The following is a 21,940-nucleotide window of genomic DNA, read 5'->3' as shown; positions in this document are numbered from 1 at the left end:
GAAACTAGTCAGTTATTTCGGACTAAGCGAAATATCGCCAAAAACCTGCCGGATCAGATGTTTTATTTTCAAACGTTCTGTATCTTGAACAATTTTTGTTTGTTTGTAAATAAACAAATGTTAATGAACAAACCTGCCAGGGCCAACTGTTTGGGGAGGAATATTGCCCTCCGACTATTTTGAACCGCCCGGATGTACCAGTAGGTCTCAGACCACACGAGAGTTGGAGGCTTTCTAACGTGATATTCGATGCAGCAACTGAAAACAAAGAACGATAATTGTTTGGTGTATAGAATTTTAGAATGCACACATCGTCCGTTTGTGAGAAATATGAAGATTTATAAACCAGTACACCCTAACATTTCCAAAATCTGTAAAAGACTATACTTTACAAATCGCTATAGGAATCGGATAAGGTTGCCACCGAATCGACTGCAGAGACGGCGTTAGCACAGGCCATCTTACCTTCATGCTTTTGTCTTTCCTTTTCCTCGTCCGGGACCTTGAACCTGTTGGTGCTGATAATGTAAGACCCGTGACATGTGTCGTTAACGATACGGCAGTACCTCTCTTCCTCCAGATAGCCACTACCGCACACATCCGTAAACTTACATCGGCGACGACGCCTCTTCTTGCACGTCCTCGAACAAGCTCCCCATGACGACCACGGCTTGTAGAAGAGGTCATACAGCAAATCTTCTTTCTTTCTGTTCGATTTAGTTGATCCTATGACCTTGTACGTCACTTCCTTACATGGACCACTCTTTCTATTACAAGGGCGCTTTTCGCGGATGCGCGAGTGTCCACAAAAGGTAGGAAATCGACACTTCCGCTTCCTGGTTTGTTGACAGTGGCGATTACAGCGCGTCCAAGACGACCACGCTGTGTAATAGTCACAGAAAATGTTATTTTCGTCTGCCTCGCCGAAGCCATCTGTCACAACTGTTTCAGTCGGGGACGTTGTGTTGTCTTTTCTCGTCATATTTTTAATTCTGTCTGTTGATGGTTCCGTCGTCTGAAAAACACAAATAGAAATATATTATTGAAGCCTGTCAATATGAAAAGAGACGTTATTGAAATAAACCAATGAGAAACATATACTCTTTGTCAAATTACATGTTAAGTATGCAACACACCGCCTCTCCAAGATAATCAGATATAAAGAGTTGGGTGAACGCTTCGAATATTGTTTTTGTATTGCATTGTGAAAATGAACAAATGGTCATAACTCTAAATTTTGCTGGGTGTCAGACCGAATTATAGTGGGGGACATTGCGTTTTTCCAAGACACTTGATAAGTATAGGAAACCAGTGTTCCGGACACATGTTCGTGCCATAACTCTACATATAAAAGGGTCACCAGATCTGAACTTTAGTAAACGTACAACGTAGTTGAAATAGCAAGGGTGTAATACTCCGGAGAGAAAATAAATGACGCACAGTATGGCAGCCAGACAGACACTCAAGCAGACATTGGTGGAAATCCGCGATTTTTTTTATATACTAGGAGAATGTTCAGTTCCTTTACAATTTCAGTCGAACAAAACAATTTGGAGGGGAGGCGCTCATCTGTTTTGATATCTATACATGTGTATATGGCGGTATTGATACTTCAAATTCACTAACCATGGTGTTGACCCGGAACCAATAACACACACGGGTCATAGCAACATCACAAAGGTATTCATATTGTAAAGTACAATTTCCAACAATACACACGTCAATTCTAGGGACACTGTAACTGGTTTTGTACATTCGAACTCATTAGTGACAAAGCATCTACATATGTACCTAGTCGAATCTACATACATGTATGATATTTTTAAATTCGCAATGAAATTATTTGGCCCTTTGTTTGGACATTTCGTCGTTCGAACTTTTGCTGGAATATTCACCATTTTTCTTTTTTTAACAGCTCTAAAGAAACAAGTAAAAAAAAAAAAAGCTTAATTACTTGGAGAGAACACCTTTGATACATACATGTAATATGTACATACACTGCAAATTAATTCATAAAATTACAAACATGTACTATATACGGACGATGGGTTCTGTGCAACGCCCTTGTCTTGCCTATTAACTACACTATGATTTCAGATATCTTCGAACCTGAAGTAGTTATTGAAATTATATAAGCGGTGTCATTTCTCAAAAGAGTACAGACCAAGAATGTTTCACTCATCATCGAGCTGAGTCTGAGCATACATTTTACTGAAAGTATCAATTTGTAGCGCAAATCTTTTTAATGTGTCGGTCATTTAGAATCAAAGAAGTATTCGACTCTATTTGTTAATTAAAACGAATATATAAATATCGTCATATACAATGGACGAGCAGTATATAACGACAACTCAATGCCTTACTACAGAACAGGAAACGGAGATCAAAAAGTAGAATGCTACACTGGAATGGACAAGGAGGAGTTGAAAAACTACCGCCCAGTTTCAAATCTGCCTTTTCAGTCTAATATCTTGGAGAAGGTTGTATCCCGGCGTTTAGAAGTTCATCTCCATGACAACATGCAATCGGCCTACCGCATGGGACACTACTGAGACGGCCCTCCTACGTGTACATAGTGATATAGCTTCTGCATTGGATAACAAGGACAGAGCGGTGCTTGTCATGCTGGACTTGTCAGCTGCATTTGACGTCATCGACCATGGCATACTTTATAAACGTCTGGAATACTCTTATTGAGTGACTGATACCGCACTATGCTGGATACAGTCATACCTGAGTGAACGACGACAGTGTGTTGCCATCGGATCTGCCACCTCACATGACAAAGTACTAGATTTCGGGGTTCCTCAAGAGTCGGTGTTAGGACCACGAAATATTGTATGGTCGTCGCCATAGCCTTCGCTATCATTGCTATGCCGATGACACACACATTTACATGGTCATAAAACCACAGGACAGTTGGAATACAGTCTCAGAAAGTCTGGAACCTTGTCTGACAGATATCAGTATCTGGATGAACGCCAACATGCTTAAACTTAATCAGGAAAAGACGGAACTAATCGTCTTTTCCCCAAAGTGTCAGCAAACAATGGCTCTCCAGCTCAAGGTTGGTGCCAGAACTATTGAGACTGTTCCAGCTGTTAAAAACCTAGGGGTATACTTTGACAGTTCTCTGAACATGGAGAAACAAGTGAACGCTATTGCCAAATCCTGTTACTACCAGATCAGGAACATCGGCTGTATTCGGCAGTTTCTAACTGCAGATGCATGCAAGATTTTGGTGCATTCACTTGTTACCTCTCGGTTGGATTATGGTAACGCCCTGCTCTGTGGTATATCTGACAAACTAACTAGTCGTCTGCAGAGGGTTCAGAACACTGCAGCACGGCTAGTTACTCGTACTCGAAAGAGAGAGCACATCACACCTGCGCTTTATTCGTTGCACTGGTTACCTGTACGATACAGGTCGCAGTACAAAATTCTGGTATACACATACAAGGCACTGAATGGAACAGCTCCTCAGTACCTACAGGAACTTGTTACCCTGTATCAGCCGTCAAGATCACTGCGGTCGGAGTCAGAATCTTTGTTGTGTGTCCCAAAATCTCGTACTGTGACCTACGGAAACAGATGCTTTGGGAGGGTTTCGGCTACGTTGTGGAATAGTTTACCATCTGCTATTAGGAAGTCAAATACCCTGGCCAAGTTCAGGAGGGACATACAAACTCACCTTTTCACGTCTGCATTTTAGAATCTTTGCAAAGACGTCATGTAAATACCACCCTTTTATTTGTTCAATTATGTTCATATTGCTTGTTAAATGTATGAACGTGATTGCAAGCCTTTGTTGTTTGTTTTCACAATTATAACCATTACTATTATCCATATTAGAGTAATTTTACAAATTATATAGGGCGCTATATAAATGCTGTATATTATTATTATTATTATTACTATGGTAGGTGACAATGTGATCAATATTAAATAAATGGTCACTGAAAATGACAACTCAAAGTAATGTCATTTAACAAAGTCCGCAATCTTCCTGATTCTTGTGTCAATACATCTCCCCATTCAAACAATGAGATTTGGCAAGCATGGTCGATATAAAATACACAAAACAAAATTTGTTCTGTTCTCCCCATTTAAGCGAGGAGTTTTGGCAAGCTGCATATATATTCATGTATGTTCAATGTTAAAAACAAAAATGCCCTGTTCTTTCACACAAGTAGAACAAAACAAATACAGTTCAACATTTTCTAGTATAAACGTACCAAGGTCCTTGCAGTTTTTTTTTAGGTCAGGTCAAATACTTTAAGAATAACTAAACAAACAAAATAAAGTGAAACGATCGCGTGTCATGTCAATATATGTATTAACACTCAAGTAACAAATCTATCCTCCTCCCCCCGAAACGCTCTTTTGTTTGAACATAACTCCAGTGTTTGCAGTCATAACACGATTTACAATTTTGTTATCGTAAGTCTTGTAACGTTATTGCATGTGTGTCAATTTCACTGTGGAGGCGTGGCAAAGCAAGCTACAACGACCGGTACAGGTACAATGTACAATGAACAGTGTGACAGAAAAAACGTAATACTTACTACATTGTAAACGAGACGGGCGGAATGAGGTCAGTGCCATATTTTATTATGCATGTAACTATTATGTCATTAAACCAATAAGCTTGTTTGTAATTACCGTCAGCTGTAATAGCATTATAAGAATGGTCGCAGTGATAAATTGAAATAATTAAAGGACGAAAAAAGTAACTGGTATATGACAATACAATTTCAATAAATGTTCACCTTTCAAGACAGTCGTTGACTGTGTGATATTTTTGTATGTGTTAGGTTGAGTCTGGTCCAACGTACTTTTACTGTAAGACGCTGCTTCCCTCTTACCTATATTGAGTACATTCAGTATTCACAGTTATCTAAATAGTGGAGTGTGTTTTGTAGTGAGCTTGTTTTCTGTCCGACATGAGACTATACATGTACTCATGCCGCAACCGAATGAAATCATATTGTGCCCATTTCATATAAAAATACATGTGAAATTAATATTGATTGATTTTTTCTTCTGTGCCAAAAAACATTTTGTTTGTTATTTTCACACTAAACCTACAAATCAGATAGCAAAGTTAAAAACTATGAAAAATAACCAATGCCGATTGTGATTACATTTTCTGATTGTGACGTCTGTTACGGCACGATTTCTCACCTCGACACGATTCACAATATATATATAACATTCTTTGTCTCAACAATTTTTGTAAGTGCAAAATGAACTATCTGTTCACGCTATCCATGTCTTTAATTAAAATAAAAAAACAAATCAACTGAATGTCCTCGGTTTCTTAAGAAATAACAGTTATAATTCATTAGAGATTTAAATTTTCCACACGCTCACTAAAATATCACAATCTCCAACCAACTCATCACTCTTGAAATACCAGCGGTGTTCATCAGGAAACAAAGAATATTCCAAGTAGACGTGTTTATGACATTATAATCTACTAAGCTCCACTGCCCACCCTATGGTTCCTCTTTATAGTGATGTTCAATGTAACACGTATCAACAATTATAGTGCAATGGGTGACCACTATCATTTAATAAAAGCCAATCAGGTGGGCTTTTATAGGATAGAACCATTTTTTCAGCGAGTGTTGTGTGAAACATCTATCTTTATAAAGACAGACTACCCATATTACTTTCGAACTAGGGTATCTAGAGCACATGTAACTCGGGCTTCTACATTCTAGACAGAAAACAGCTTTAGTCGAGACAAATGTGCCCTTAATTGCAGTTTAAATATTAATTATTCATTAAATATTAATTCTAAAACTATTTTAAAGATAGAGAGAACATACAACACAACTGGCCTCCTTGCTGTTCACTCCATCATTATTATCACTATAAGAAATACAAGTATATAAACCAAATTACTCTATCAACAAATTGGATTACATCCTCGATACTCCAAGGGTTACGCTCACTTAAGCCCTCTGCACCCCTGTAATATATCATAGCAAAATCAAAAGGTTCAGTGCGCGCCACTTTGAGGAGGCGACAAGAAGACGAGTTTGGTCCTTTGATGTACATCAAAAGAATCTGTCGGTCGCGTAATGGTAAAATTGACTTGCTTTGAAGTCGGGTGTCGCTCCCCTGTAATCTTCAAAGAACAGGTATCAGCCTAGCGGTTGGTCAGGTTTCTTTTACTTCAAATGTGTAAAACAAATCCAATTTGTTGACACATCGTAAAGGTAAAAGCCAAGTATTTGCTTGGTATTCTAATACCAAGTATTAGAAGAGTGTAACAGATCACGTGTGATTTCTGCAATATTATTTAATCAGAAGACAGAAAATAACACCAATTCTGCAGGGACCCTATATTAGTTCATTTTATCAGGCAGTGAGATAGAGCAGGCCTATTTCTGTTCCACTGAATATATACTGTAAGTAATTTATTTTCTGTATACAACTTCCAGGGGAAAAATATATCATTTGATTTGACCTATCTTATAAAAAAGACGGGACGTATATCTTTATTGAAATCATAAACAATTGGTGAGTTGGCAGAAAAATGAATCTATCACAATATCGACCCTCTGTATTGTACATGCCCGGAGCAGCTCCTGCTTACCTTTTCTAATTCGATTGTCTTTACGTAAATATGTCGGTTATCGATACCATCAGGATGGCTGCTGCAACATTGGCCTATTGACCCAGTTTCTCGTAGAGGTCTCTAGGGGGAAAAGTACAGCAAAACACTCTAACCTAGAACCGCCTATCAATACAGTTGTTTTGCAGAGCAATACATACCTTTGTTTGTGCATGTACATACCTTTTTGTAGTTATGTTTCGCGTTTACGAACAATTTACCGACTGCTCCATTGAATTTACTATCTCATAAACGAAACAAAATAAAAGGTTAATCCTTATATTTACAATATTTTCTTTTAACAATAACACCATTAAAAGAGTCGGATACAAGCATATACCTTGTGTAATTTGGGTTCAAAATTATTTTGACGTCATGTTAATCCATGCGAACAGCCATTCGCAAAAGCCGTTGACAGACAGCTAAATCCCGCCCACTTTATCCGTGACAACAAATGAAAAAAGTTCCTCCATTTCAATATTTTTATTCACATACAATATCCATATTTTACTTCATACAGTATCTTCATAATTGTATTAGTAGGTAATGGAATAAATATTATCTTATTTGTATGAAATTAAGGTACTGGGGCAAAATACTTAGTAGAAAATACTAATTACCGCGGACGTCCATCGTTAAAAGTGATGCGCCCAAAGGCGGGAAATAGAGAGTGCTACCATGTCGTCGAGCTAAGCCAGGTGGAAGTTGAATGTGCAGTTATTGAAATTGCTGTTTGTAAGCGAACCAGACGTTTGTACAGATGACATGTAAACTGTATGATGTGGATAAATCGTTTGTCGGCCGAGTGACTGTTGATGTAACATTTGGGAGACGAGAAATTTGACTCTACATTTTTAGGAACGATAGCCATTGTTTCTGTGTCATGGCGGCCGGCACTCATAGATGAGAGAGTGGAGCTGGTGGAGCGTTTTTGTACCGACGAACAATCGCGACTGTAGCTTCTGACGCTAGCTTCATATTTATGACCGGTCATGGACATGATCTGTCTTGTCTCGAACACGACATCATTTGGTGTCTCGAACGCACGGTAGTCTAAATGCTATCTTTTGTTTGTAAAAATTGACATGAGTATTGCGGACAGAAGTCCGCCAAAATTTACATAAATTCATACGTGGTGAACTGGGTCACGTTTTACACTTAAGTTATTGAGAAATAAACATACTTGCTCACACTTAGGTTATCGATTCAGAAACAGTGGCAAATGTAAATATTTCTTTTTATAAAAAAATGTCCTTTGTTATAACGTTATCTCGAATACTCTGTTTTAATTGTGTTCCACCTCGAGTTTTTAAGGGGATAAACCTATTATATTTTGAGATTTGTAGCGGTATATAGTGGTTATACAGACGCAATTTGAGTTTTACTCGCGAAGCGGAGCGGAGCTAGTAAAACGGATATTTGCGACAGTATAATCACGATATACCGCCGCAAATCTCACAATACAGTAGAGTTATCTGCATTCTAATTCAAATAAGCAAAATAAAAACAAAAAATCGAAAGACGATTTTAAGATATGTTTGAGTGTTTTATTCAAATTCTGTCTTGGATTGGTGTCGTCAGGAATATCAAAAGTGCGGCGGAATTACGTTGACTTTTTTCGGGTCACTCTATTGTTCGTGATGTCATGAATAATCAATTGCACGACGTTTTAAGGTCAGTCTTGGTCTTCGACGTCATTAAAAATCGCCATCCGGGCTTCATATGCAAATGATAAATTTGCGGACAATATATCGTGGTTTTACTGTCGCAAATTATTTTGATTGACCAATCAAATGTCGTGTTAAATGTTCCTCGGCAAAGCCTCGGGTTTTACCAAATTTGAAAATCTCTCTGGTGGAATTTCCCTATCCTACACGGGATCAGTATTTTTCCTTATTTAGTTCAAAACGAAAATCGACGTTTCCGAGCTTTTCATTTCAAAATTTGTTAAAGTTTTCATTTTTACATTTAAAAAAGAAAAAAAGCTATCGGGAGATTTCGTCATGACATCGTCGACAAACGACGAGGAGGATTTCTTTGAGTTGATGTATTTATTATATTGATATACAAATATCACTCACACAATAATGCCAACAGTCTAAATATGTCAAAGTATAATCAGAGGTTCCATGCGAATCACCTTGTGGATGAGAAGAGAAGAATAGTTTGATCATTTGGTATACACTAAAAGAATCCGTCGGTCGCATTACGGTAAGATGGACTCACATTGAAGTCGGGTGTCGCTCCTCTGTAAATTTTAAAAGACATATATCAGTCTACGATTAGTCAGGTATTTTTTTTACTCAAGACTGATTAAATAGCTAGCCGCTTGCCTTCAATGTTCCTATGACATAATCCAGGGGTGCAGAGAGCGTACGTGAGCGTAATTCCTGGAGTATCGAGGATGCAGTTTCCCCTGTTAGGTGGATTTCAAAATGAAACGACTGAAATTAGCCAAAGACCTTACCATTCTAAAACTGGTTATCCAATATCATCCAAATAATTATATATATATGGTACATGAATACAAGCGAGCACGCAAACGTTACAGGAACAACAGACATTTACAAACTATAAACAATTATTTTCTTATCAAAGTAGAAACAATATCAATTTATTTTTCAGGATAAACCTGCATATGTAACGTTCCACTGGTAAACATGTTTCAAATCTATTTTTTAAACAAATATCTTATTAGATTTTGATTAAAGATCTTATTCAATTACTTTTATTGTCAATTATTTGACGGTCTAATTGAAAAATCTAAAAGCCAAACACATTTTAGTACAGTATTCTTACTTCAATACTAGACTATGGGTTTCTGTTATGAATTCAGGCCTGAGATGTGTCGCTTCTCTCATGATATATGCCAAGTTCTGTTCACGTCCAAATGTAGGTCGTAGAACGCGTCAGTCCTAGGAAGTCGGTCAGACCGATTCTGCAGTCATCGATTAGAGCAATATAGCACGGTATCATATCTCTTGTGACGTATTTCTCAATTACAAGTGACGAATATGGTCAATTTGTCTAGACGTTGGCTTATCATGATCAATTGTATTCCAAAAGGGTCGGAATGTTTCGCTGGAGTTCTTCGAAATAAGAACCATTGCACACGATAGAACAGATATAAAGATATACTATAAATGCATGTAGGATCTTACATGAGTTTCCATTTCATATGAGATTTATGAAACGAGCTAAAATGAAAATTTCGTGACGAGTTTCATAAATTTCATTTGAAATGAAAACGAGCGTAAGATCCTTTTTATCCCATAATCAAGATTTGTTGCATTTGTTCGTGTAAAACGACAAATTTCATGCAACCTTGAATGTAAAAAGAAGCCATTTTGACTCCAGTGTGTAAGTCTGTGCTTCATGTACTTGTCGTAGGCCTGACGTTACAATTTAAACAATTGAAACGTATAACCAATTGCAGGCCTGATAGGTCATATTACACGGGTAAATACGTAACAAAATAGGACATGGGTATATTCACTGGATAACAAAGTACATTATGTGATAAACATTAATGAAATGATACTGTTGGGTTTACATAAACAAACGAATAGCTAAACAAAATGTATATTGAAATAAAACGTCACAGACATCATACTTGATCAGTGCCATTTTATTTTAAATCCATAGCAAAGTCCTGTCCCTGGTAAACTCAGCTAAACGTATTTTTTATTGATAAAAATACACGATAATGAGCAAACTTGTAAACGCGAATGTCAAGATGAATATGTACATGAATGCAATGTGTTATCATCCTCGTTCAATAGTCGGCTACTTTAGCCTGATCTCCTTGCATCACATTCTTCGATTAGCTGTCCAAGTAAGTTTCGCTCACATTATTATTCACTGGGACAAACTATGTCCAGGTCAACGTCGACAATCATTTGCGTTCATCAGTCGGTTTATTTTGCAACACCGATCACACTCATTTATGAGTTGTTTAGCCAGGCCTGATTCCACTTGATCACGTGCATTACCTATGTATTGGTTGGATAGTAAACGAGATTGGACCGCAATCGACTGATTTAGCCTGGAATCAATCGGTCATACACCCGTTAGTATATGTTTAAATTTGGGTTGCTTGCAATGGATTCACCGGAAAATCATTTTTGCTTAGTCGTCTAAGATAACCCTATGCATTCATTAGTCGCAAATTTTGCTCGATTTGTCTTGAGGATCACCGGGGTCCGTATTCATGAGGCCATTTTCATGCTCAAGCATAGGTTTTGTGCTCAAATTAACTGTATTGTAACCTGCTTAAATCAAGTGTGAACATTTCGAACAGACTGCATCTTGAATCTCTCCCAAATTCTTCCGAAAAAGTTGACAAAATGGTGTTTTTTTATTCACCTATTTCCGGAGCAAAGAATATGATTTTGATCACGAGAACGGTTTCATGAAAACGGGCCCTGGTCTCAATCCTTAAGTCATAGTCTTTTATCGGTTACTTTGGCCTTATTTCTCTTGGTCATATTTATTCATTAACGGTTTATTCTCACGTGATAATTTTAGCAAAAAAGTAAACAACTAAGTATGTTCAAACAGATCAATGACTAAACTTTATCAGCCCTTTTGATACGCTACACAAAACACCAATAAAGCGTCATTTATTTCGTTGACAATGTATAGATTACATTCATGTACACACGTATGACCATTAAAAGTTATGACACTTATAAAGTCGACTGAACCAATTAAATTAAGAGTTTTCAGAACACCCCATGCTAGATTATGGTAGTAGGAACTGAAAAGCTTATGTATGTATTATCGAGTATTTATTGGTTAAAACCCCTCAGAAATTACAATAAGAATTTAGTAAACAAACAAAAAAAGATTACTGTAACAACAGTATATTGATACACGTATATTCGAATTCTGAAGCTCAGTGGGTTATAAGTGTTACTTTATAACACAGTCAAGACCAATTTAACTTCTGAATGAAAGATATGCACACCGTTCACAGTATGTTTTTACCTTAATCTTGTTTTGACTTTCTCTGTAATCATTGAAACGAAAATATAAAAATGGCGGGCAAAATTCAACATGGCGGACAATACCAAACATGGCGGATCAGCTGACTTATTTCTTGATAAAAAACATAACCGCGTTTCCTGCTATGAAACTTGATGATTTGGGAACTAAAAATGGTTTTCTTGCATATGTTGGTGAGTTTTGCCCACATTTTGGATCATATCAAATCAGTAGTTCGGCTCGTATGGGATTATGCATTGCAACAGACATTTTTATTCGGCTACTTTGGCCTGCTTTCCGTTGTTCACACTAAATCGGTCACTTGTCGACTGTATTGGCCTGCTATAATTGAAGCAACACATGCATCGTCTACATTGGCCTGATTTCTTTAGATCAAATGTAAAATAACACCCTTTTCACCGATTGTAGTCAACGTAAGCAGTTAAAAAATATCTTGAATTGAATGCTTGAATATAGATTCTCAAGTGCAAATGTACCAAAGAAGGATTTACGTGTAGTTTTGGTTTCTATGTCTATCGATTTACACAAACGGAAGTAATGATTGACAGATAAAGTAGACATAACAAAATCCAACATGGTGCTAATAACTTCATTGATAAAATTTCATGAATCGTTGCGTTACGCCAACACCAACGAAGCTCCATATAATCGATTTGCGTGCATGCATGCAGCCTGTTCATGATCGTTACGCTCACAATTTCTGCAATATTCAAACTTTATTATGCCAATTGATGCTGTAGATAATGTTAGATCCGGGCTGCCTGACCATTTATTTCTACCATTTTATTGTGACCAGTCGCACACAGATATGGTTACTCTGTTTTATAATTTTAAGGATGCATGACCAGTACATCTTACAGGAAAACAACGCCATATGTTGGTCACAATAACATTGTGCACTAAAAATATTGATTTCTTGGTAGATGAACAAAATGGAGTTCAGAGCGAAGATCAAGGTCGGAGCTAAATCCATTTTCCCCTGTTTCCTTTCCCAAAGTCGAAACGTTTACGTTAAAAGCACTTGCCATCTCATAAAGGAAATCAAAAGTGTAAATGAGCATTGGATGCTATTTGTTATTTAGGCTTATGAGAGTAGACCTGTGAATACTGTTACAGACATCCACAATGTACAGGGAATCCTGGTCATGGCTCATCACTGATTATTACATGCTTGGACATTTCTCGCAATCACATCAGCCGGATCCTAAACACGTGACCAGTCCTCAAAAACTCATGTTGACTGGTATCATATCGATTTCTAAAAATTGCCCATATGGAAAATCTCCGGAATCTGTCGTAGCGCATGCGCAGTTAGACCGGAACGCGACCTCACAGACGAAAAAAGAAATAACATGGCAAGCAGATCAGAACCTTCTTTTTTCCCCTTTATTTGTTTTGGTGAATCATATAAAAATACAGTTATAGGCTTTTGTGCTGGTAAATATGTGATATGAACCTAAAAAAAGAGATATTGGCTTCCAAAAAAATGTCCATAATTGTACAGTGTATAATGTCAAATAATGACCGAAATATTATGAGCGACTTGACGTCGTCCATACCTCTTTTAACTTATCGAAAATCTTCGAGGCGTATGCAATACAATGCAATCATTACAAACTGGAACAAAAGCATTAATTTTGTAACATGATCATCAACTCTGTTCTGCCGACCTCCGTAGTAATCTCTAACCAGAGTCGTCGTTCCTTACATCTAGCTTTGTTTAGGAATCTGCGTCTTTTAGCAATATTTTTCATATTCAATTGACTAAATCTTCATTTCCCCTAAATATATCACCGTAAGACATTTTTCAACACAAAACCGATTGTATTGTATTTGTTTGCGCCATTGTGTAATACGGTTTATTATCTTCATACAACACATACACTAATCCACGTTGTTATTTCATGTTGGATTCATGATGCAAGATTGTGTTAAAACATTGCAAAGAGGTATGAACCAGAACTGCTTTTAAAGGACAACCAGGTTATACGAACTATTGCAATATGTACGGCAGACAAAAGTGACATTTTGGTGAACTTGTACAATGCCGTTATATTGTACGGTTTGACAACATATGACCAATTACCATAGATCACAGGTTAGTTATATATAATGCATACTACTTTTATGTGTCCGTAGAAGATCGCTGAACGGTGGAGTTCAACTTATGGGTCTAGTGTCTAATCCCCTGGATAAATAATCAACTGAGGGTATAATCCGCCAACGGCTGAGTGTTTTTTAATACATAATCTAGGTGCGGTTTGGTAGAACGTATAAAAAGATAAATGTCACCTTAATGTCACAAACATCTCCTGGTTTTGTTTTGCAAAACTTTCCACACATAGAGCCATCTTAGGTGATGATAATGCTGACAATTGAACGGAGGATAGGTTGTGTAAATGTCATAGTTATGCAGAGGTGAAACATGCTTGTGAAAAGAAAGGAACGAAAGAACATGTCAGGTATATTGTATATTTAAGGAAACTTAATTCAGAATCAATTAACCAAATTGATGATTCATGCAGAAGGTACACAGGAATGCATGACACATTTGAAAAATTCAAAAGAAGAAATTGTTCGATCATGGTAAGGTAATTTTGTTAAATGTATAACAAACTTGACAAGGGTGGTTACTCTTACAAATAAATCAACGATAAAAGGAATTAACAGAAAAAGTATCTCACTTAGTTAAATGATGTAGTAAATACGGAGGAAAGTTAATACAATACCAATTTAGTAAATTAAATGCTTATTGAACATGTACAATTTTAGTTAATTTGGAAGAATACAGTTAGACCTCAAGCATAAAATACGCCAAACGAAGAATCGTGTCACGGACACAATTTAAGTGGCTAATCACGATCTCCATTTATACATTTTTTTATTTATTTTTTATTAATTCGTAATAACTGAACAGCACGATAATAGGTTTTATACAATCTACGGGGGGATGCTGCTACATCTTTTATATGATTTATTTATTTAGTGGGATTTGTTTCGCTATGATACCCTTTGAAAAGACACATAACGCAATTACCCTCGAATGGCCGACGGCAGTCACGCGTGTCTAATATTACGTCATTGTAAGGGCATTCGAGATTAACGTTAGTAACAAGCTTATAGAAAGTGATGCCCTACGTCTGTATTTGCCCGAATAAATGATTAAATGCTAAATGATATATGTCATATTAAGAGTAAATGATGCTAATACATCTAATTGGTAATAACTGATTGTACTTTGTTGAAATATAAAATGAGCTCAATGTTACTTAAGACTCAAACAATTGGAACTCTTGATTCTTGTTTTGACATTGCCGTCAGTACTAACAAGTCAATACCATAGATAGTCAGCTCAATAACAATCCAAAACCAGAAATGTCTCGTCAGTAATACCAATATTACAAAATTACGTCATTAATAACATCATAATACAATTTAAAGTAACGCCAGTAATACTTTAATAGTGCAATATATAATCACATCATAAATGACGTCATAACACAATACAAAGTCATCTCATTAATAACAACAAACTACAGTATATAGTCGCCTCATTAATAACAAAATGATACCATATAAAGTCTTGTCATTGATAACAGCATAATACCAAATATAGTTACGTCATTTAAGACGTCATAATACCATATATTATCACGTCATTGATAACGTCATAATACCATAATTATATAGTCATGTCATTTATGACGTCATGATACTAGTACCATATACAGTCACGATAGTACATTTGTAATATGAATATAACGACCCACGACAGACTCATTTACTTGGTCTAAATAACCATACATCTACACTAGCAATATTACTTGTTTCTATACGTATTTATATACTAAGGTAGTCCGACCTATGGTGACGACTGCTCTGGGTCTAGACAGAACAAATTGGTGTTTCTAAGACTTTATCAACTTGACCAAAAAACCCATGTTAAGTTTTTCGCCGGATATTTGACAATAATCTGGGTAAGATAAAAAACACCGCGTGTGATAAATCAATAAGATTAATTATAAGAAGATTTGGTGAGAATATTTCAACACTTTTCTGAAAAGTGGAACAATTTGATATTCTTATATCTTGAAAATGAATGTATAAGCTAACAATACTTTTAAAATGTTATTGTAATAATCATCCTGAATCTATCCTGTGTAATTAGGAGCTACAAATATAGCTAACCCTAGCTATAATGTAAACAAAATCCGTGTTGTCTTAAATCTCGATAACTAGGTCAGAATGACCCAAAAAGGAGACAGCCTCTAGCACGTTACACGAGGTTAATGTCAATAATTATCTACCTCATTTATAAGGTCAACGGCTCAATGTTCCTCGTTACTTTCGGCACTGGGTTGATATCCATAAATTTGTTTCTCTTTTATCGGACAAAGTTAAAACCTTAACATCCATTGTCATCATCCTTACAAGCGAGTATGATTTAATGGCCTTTAACAAAGGACACGATTATTTACAACCCTGCAGAAAGACATTATCTATATACGTCTTTTTAAATATGACAATAAATATTCCTGCCACGACGGATTGATAAATTATGTGGATTGTTAAAATAAGAAAGGCTATGATATTAATCATACCCCTATCTACCTAATTAATATAATTCCTTTGTCAATTATACCGTCAGTAGAACCTGACCTTTTCTGAAATCCCCAACCGCCAACATTCAATCAACCAGCAAATTCAAAATAACCTAGAATTTCAGAAAATTGCATTTTTGAAATTTCCTTGGAGATGAGGAGGGTAGTCTTATAAAAACGTAATAACTGACAAATAAATCAGTAAGTAAATTATGAGACATATGCTCAGAGCTAAGCATACACAATTCCCGCACCTGGACCATCACCGTCTTTCGGCGGCAGCATCTACTGCTAACAAGACAATTAAGAGTTCGATTCCCACAGTCGTACACACCATTCACTTTACTCTACATGGCAGCATAGCGAGTAAAAGACTATTTGGAAGTGAAGTCTTGCGAAAGACTGGCGTCCTATGTCTGCATTACGAAAGCCTACAAAACTGGGACATTCTGGGCCACTAGTCTCGTTTTATATAGATATGGGCTGAATTATATACTTATAAAGCTCCAACACAGTCAGATGGCATTTATGCTAGCTATGAATGCCACGACCCAATTGTTGACTTTATAATTGTAACGTTGGGCACCACTGACTCCCCTAGACAGAAAGCTGTTAGGTAACATAACTATATATTTCATTTTATCTCAGTGAATTTTAACCAAATGCATGAAGCAGTTGTTTGTCTAAAACATTATATATTTTTCAGGATCAGATTCCGTTTTGATATGGCCTTAGCTTTCTGAAGACTTTAAGCCCCTAACCAACAAAAACTCAGACTCGGACAAAATGCAAAAACATTTATAATACTTAATATTAGTATCTATGAACTGATGTCTTTTGATATCAACAGAAACTTCAAACCTATACTAAACAAATTACATTGAAACATTATCGAAAGTCAACAGTCCCTCATCTATAAATACACCCGACGTCCGGAGGTACACAGCACGCCCTGACTACACAGAATACCGGGCCACGGGGCGAACATTTTCTACCAGAAAACGTTCTCAATAAAACTCTCGGATGACCGAAGCTTCTGTCTACACCGGCCACCCGAGGGTGTCCTTGAGTTTTGACACAAAAGGTCAAATAGGTTTCACCCCAGTAAGTACAACCCACTCGTGGCGACGTCGCGTCATGCTGTCAAGTAATAGCGATACAATGGTTCTATCTTTGGAATGTCTGCGTTCCAGAACCTGCATGCGATTCCATGCCTGTCAACGATTAAGGCAGAACGACTTCTACGGGTTTGCGTGATAGCGCTGGCATGTTCACATAAAATACTGCAGGATGTGATCGGCCGTAAAAACTATATAGCTTTACACTAGGATAGTTAAATATGGCATGTGCACCACATTCTTTATCAATGCAACCGTTTTGCCTGTATTTGTGAATTAAATTTCCATTTGAGCAAAAAAAAAAAAAAAAAAACAACGCTCTGAGATATTGATTGCTTTTCTGTGCAAACTTCTATTATTTTTTTTATTCAAACACTAAGTTACCGACGGCCTTGTGGCTTTTTGATACCGTGACCTGCCGGATGGTGGCGAATTTCTACATAGTGGTGATAAGACCAATATGGTAATAGACAGAACAGGAAAAAGAAATTCCTGATAATTCAAAATATTGTCTAAATCGATGGCTGTAAAGTGGCCCATTTGGCCCTTTGAAACTAGTGTAACCGCTATAGGTATACTAAAATGGGTCTGTGTTCTTTCACAACTATTTCCTTTTAACTTTTTCCGCACATGTCTTAAACATTTCTCGACGTTTGTATGCTTTATTGAAGTAAAAACAGATACTTTAATATATCAAATTATGTCGGAACTGTTTTTATTTTATTTTTCATTTTTTATTTATACCAATGTCCCCAAGACAGCCATCATCCGCTGGTCTTTTAGCAACATCTGTAGGCCACGGAGATGACAAATGACGCGTAATTGTCTTGCGTCTGTGGTGTCCATGAGATTAGTGGGACCGCTGTTCAATGTTCGCTAGTGCCAGTCTATCTAGAGTTTGTATAAGGAGGATCAAGAATTTGAGCTGAACATTTTAGTCAATATCCCATCATCCCCTTTGATTATGTTTTGAAACAACGTTTTTACATATGAACACCTTCTACCCCTATACATTGTACCCCACTTCATGTTTTATAATACTGTACCCGATAAGGCCACCTAACACACACTTCTTCTTCTTCCTACAACAACGACAACAACAACAACAACAACAACACAAAATGACCTTATTGGACCGAACTCTTTGATAAAGTAAAAGCTATCAAGAAAGTATGGTTAGTTTTCATTTTTAAATGTCGAACCGATTTATTTTTAAATTGTACCGTCATTTGTTAGAAAATAACGTTTTGTTTTTCATCATGAACAAACCAATGACCTCGTGAAATAATGATACCATGGTTTGTTGAATTATTTTGTTATTGTACTTTAAGAATAATCTGCCTTTTCGGCATGCATGACACGTTGTAACAGAGCATACAGTATATATACATAGACGAAACGTGATGTACGTCAGGACATATGCTGGTCGCTTTCAGAGCCAGATGAGAGTGAAATTGGTATTTTATTTGGTATATAAAATACTCATACCCGGTTTTCCTTTTATTACTCTAGGCGATATAAGTCCATACACCGCTGTGATGTGCAAAGAAGAAAATGGCAAAGCTCTCTGCCTACTACACAATCTTCATGGTGAGCTGTTTTACTGATCTGAAATACATGTATGTCCTGACGCGTGTACTGGGGTCATTCCCGTACTGGTTTTAAGATATAACACACATACATGCAGAAATGTTGAGGTGAATTTGTCCCCACGGTAAAACTCTTCCTGGTGAGATGTTGTGAAAGATAAACAGTGCTAATTGGTATTATAATTGAAGTATCAGTCCAAATTATCCACGTTGGAATGGTACAGTTTAGGTCATTTCTATACAGACGAAAGAAACAAACCACTATGCCCAATGCATTGGAAAATGCATATTTACAACGTTCTATGTACAGAATTATTTTTGATCAACTATTTAAGCATTTCTTGTGAGAAAATGTGTAGTCGAGGCCTCCTGTTTAAGCTTTTAACGGTCAGAAAGTGCGGGAAATAAACACAATAGAAACATGATAACTGTAGTTTTCGAGACAGTTTCACTTTGAGTGAGATTTGAAACTAAATATGGACATATTACTAGCACCATAACAGTGTTGTTTTATATGGTGTATGTACTTTGACGATCACAAATATATCCCATAATATCTCATAGCAAAGAAAAGTTTAAGACATAGTTAGTCTGAAAAAATCATTTAATTCAAGTCATAATTCAAGACAAGTTCTCAAATTTGGAATAGATTTACTTCTCCATATAGATTTTATAATACCAACAACTCCCATGAAAATTATTTAGTTTTAAAATAGTAATTGCGCCACATTCGTGTTGCTTCATGGTTGGAACCAAATTATATAGCGAAACCCAAAGGCCACAGAAAAACTGAAAACAAGAGTGTTCATATAATTTCAGGTGTCAACGAAAATACTTTCGTAAATATATTAAGAATTCCGGTTCATTTTACATTGTAGCCATGGCATTGAAATAATTACAATTATCCTATACCTATTTATAAAACTAATTTTGGTTTTAAATATAATTTTAAATGTCTTCATTTCTGGTGAAATGTAATTTATGGTTTTCTTTAAGAATGTTTGACGTGCTGCGACAAGAAGAGTGCTTAGCTTGGGATGTTCCAATCATCATAAGTTAAATGCATGCTTTAATGAACACTTGTGACATGGGGGTTACTGTCGGTTTTGTTCATGTTTAATTAAGTATATACTGGCCAATATAATGTTAACACTATTAATTTACCTGAATAACATTACTTTGATATATTTTCCTTGATATCGAATCGAACAGTAAATATTGAACATGTATTTCGATATCATCTTTCATGAGATAGAAATATCGTGAGCAATTATAATATAAAGGACACCATGTTTTATTGATAGCACTTTCAACGTCTTTATTATACATATGCCAACCTCTTTTAATTTCTTTCAACACCATATTTTATATAGCATGTAAAATCATTTTGTTATATACAACACCATAAAGAATTTACACCACTATCTTCTATAAACTTTACGACACCACTTTTTTTTTGTTTTCAAATATACATCATGTTTAAGATGTACATGTTAAAAGACATGGAAAAAAACCTAGATAATAGAATGTATGGTACAATATCATCTGTGTCCGAAAAAAATGTGACGAACAGCTGCTTTTACGTAGAATTATTCTTTAATTCTTAAAAAGCACATGCTGATAAAGGAAATGCATCAAAATACCCCCCCCCCCCCTCCAAACCCGAACTCCTCGTTCTCCGCCAATTAACAGACATTATACTATGAAAGCATATATAGACCGCAATGGACTACATTGCAAGGTGACCTCGATTGCAGTCGATGCACATAGTGGTAGTTCTATCACTTTAATACAGAAACGAAAGCGGACGTAGTATGCTTTATTGATTCGCCATGGACAATCCACACAGTATATATACATTTTATATGTGTGTATACAAAATGAAAGCGAATTTTCTCCCTGTAAAAACTATAACGCGGGAAAATGTTGTGAAAATACACTTGTAAATCTCAAGTCATTTCTTTATTTTGCAATTATGAAAAAAATGATGACAAGAATGTTAAGTAATGAAAATGACAAGAGTCTTGACAACATGTAGAGCATTATTGTAAAAAATTAAATAAAAATATAATCTATAATCTTGTTAAAAAAGACAAATTATAACAACTTATTATTGTATAACGATGTTTTAGTCGCAGAAAAATATACGGATCATCCATTTATTATATTTTACCTGATACTTTAAGGTTATTTACCCACTGCAAATACGTTGTTACATTCAGGGACACGTTAATATGCGAGACAATATGGACAAAGTAGTTTAAAAACACTTACCTGTGCTGTAGACATCATCGTTAAACACACCTGTACAGCCAGAAGTACTTCTGCCTTCCGCGAGCTAGGCCTCGTGTGTGACCCACGGAACATAATAGGAAGCGATACGTATTTCATATATAAATATCAACAGCTTGATTCTGTACAACACAGGTGCTCTCGTAATGTTCGTGTGCATTGATAAAATGCCCTTTCGTAGTATAGTGCTAAGGGCCTATGGGATTGGGTATTTATACCGCTGGAATCAGTAGGCTATTTCATTTATTAACATAGAGGTATGTTAATAAACGTCAGAATGAATAGGCCATTAGCGCTGTTTCGTGTGCCCGCTACGTCAAACCGATACTCTTGCCTACAATTGGTCCAACTATCTAATTGTAAATAAGCATATATATTCATACTCATAAAGTAGCTACCACCACGTGCGTGACTCGATCTTTTCTAGCACACTGTGTATATCACAGGAGAAAACAACCGATAGTATGGTACTCGTCATTTTACTGGCGAGCTTATCCAGAGTAGGTACGCCAATATAACCGTACACGTACGTAGTCCTGCTTGACTTCTAGACAATGGTAGTGAAATAAAACAGCACATCAACTTCGTGTGCTAGCACGGATGGATGCAACACCAACGCGGATTGTATTATCGAAAGATGTTACAGTATTAGTTAAAACGAATATCAGGGATACATATATACTTTGTCAGGCATTATAGTTTTACTGC

General features: G+C 36.3%; 1 protein-coding gene across 1 annotated transcript in view; it reads right to left on the bottom strand.

Moving 5' to 3' along the window:
* LOC110464504 (plasminogen-like) overlaps positions 1 to 21,531 on the bottom strand; it is a 32,206-nt gene extending 10,675 nt beyond the window's left edge. The window contains exons 1-3 of the mRNA XM_021519757.1: positions 21,215 to 21,531; positions 466 to 1,015; positions 134 to 258 (exon numbers count right to left, since the gene is read on the bottom strand). Coding sequence (XP_021375432.1) covers positions 134 to 258; positions 466 to 1,015; positions 21,215 to 21,331 — 792 coding nt within the window. The 5' untranslated portion in view covers positions 21,332 to 21,531. The remainder of the gene's footprint in view (positions 1 to 133; positions 259 to 465; positions 1,016 to 21,214) is intronic.
* Between the last annotated feature and the right edge of the window lie 409 nt (positions 21,532 to 21,940).

The sequence above is a fragment of the Mizuhopecten yessoensis genome, unplaced genomic scaffold (assembly GCF_002113885.1).
Source record: "Mizuhopecten yessoensis strain PY_sf001 unplaced genomic scaffold, ASM211388v2 scaffold10997, whole genome shotgun sequence".
Classification (NCBI taxonomy): domain Eukaryota; kingdom Metazoa; phylum Mollusca; class Bivalvia; order Pectinida; family Pectinidae; genus Mizuhopecten; species Mizuhopecten yessoensis.
The sequence above is the reverse complement of the archived record's forward strand: the minus strand, read 5'-3'. Positions and strand labels throughout refer to the sequence as shown.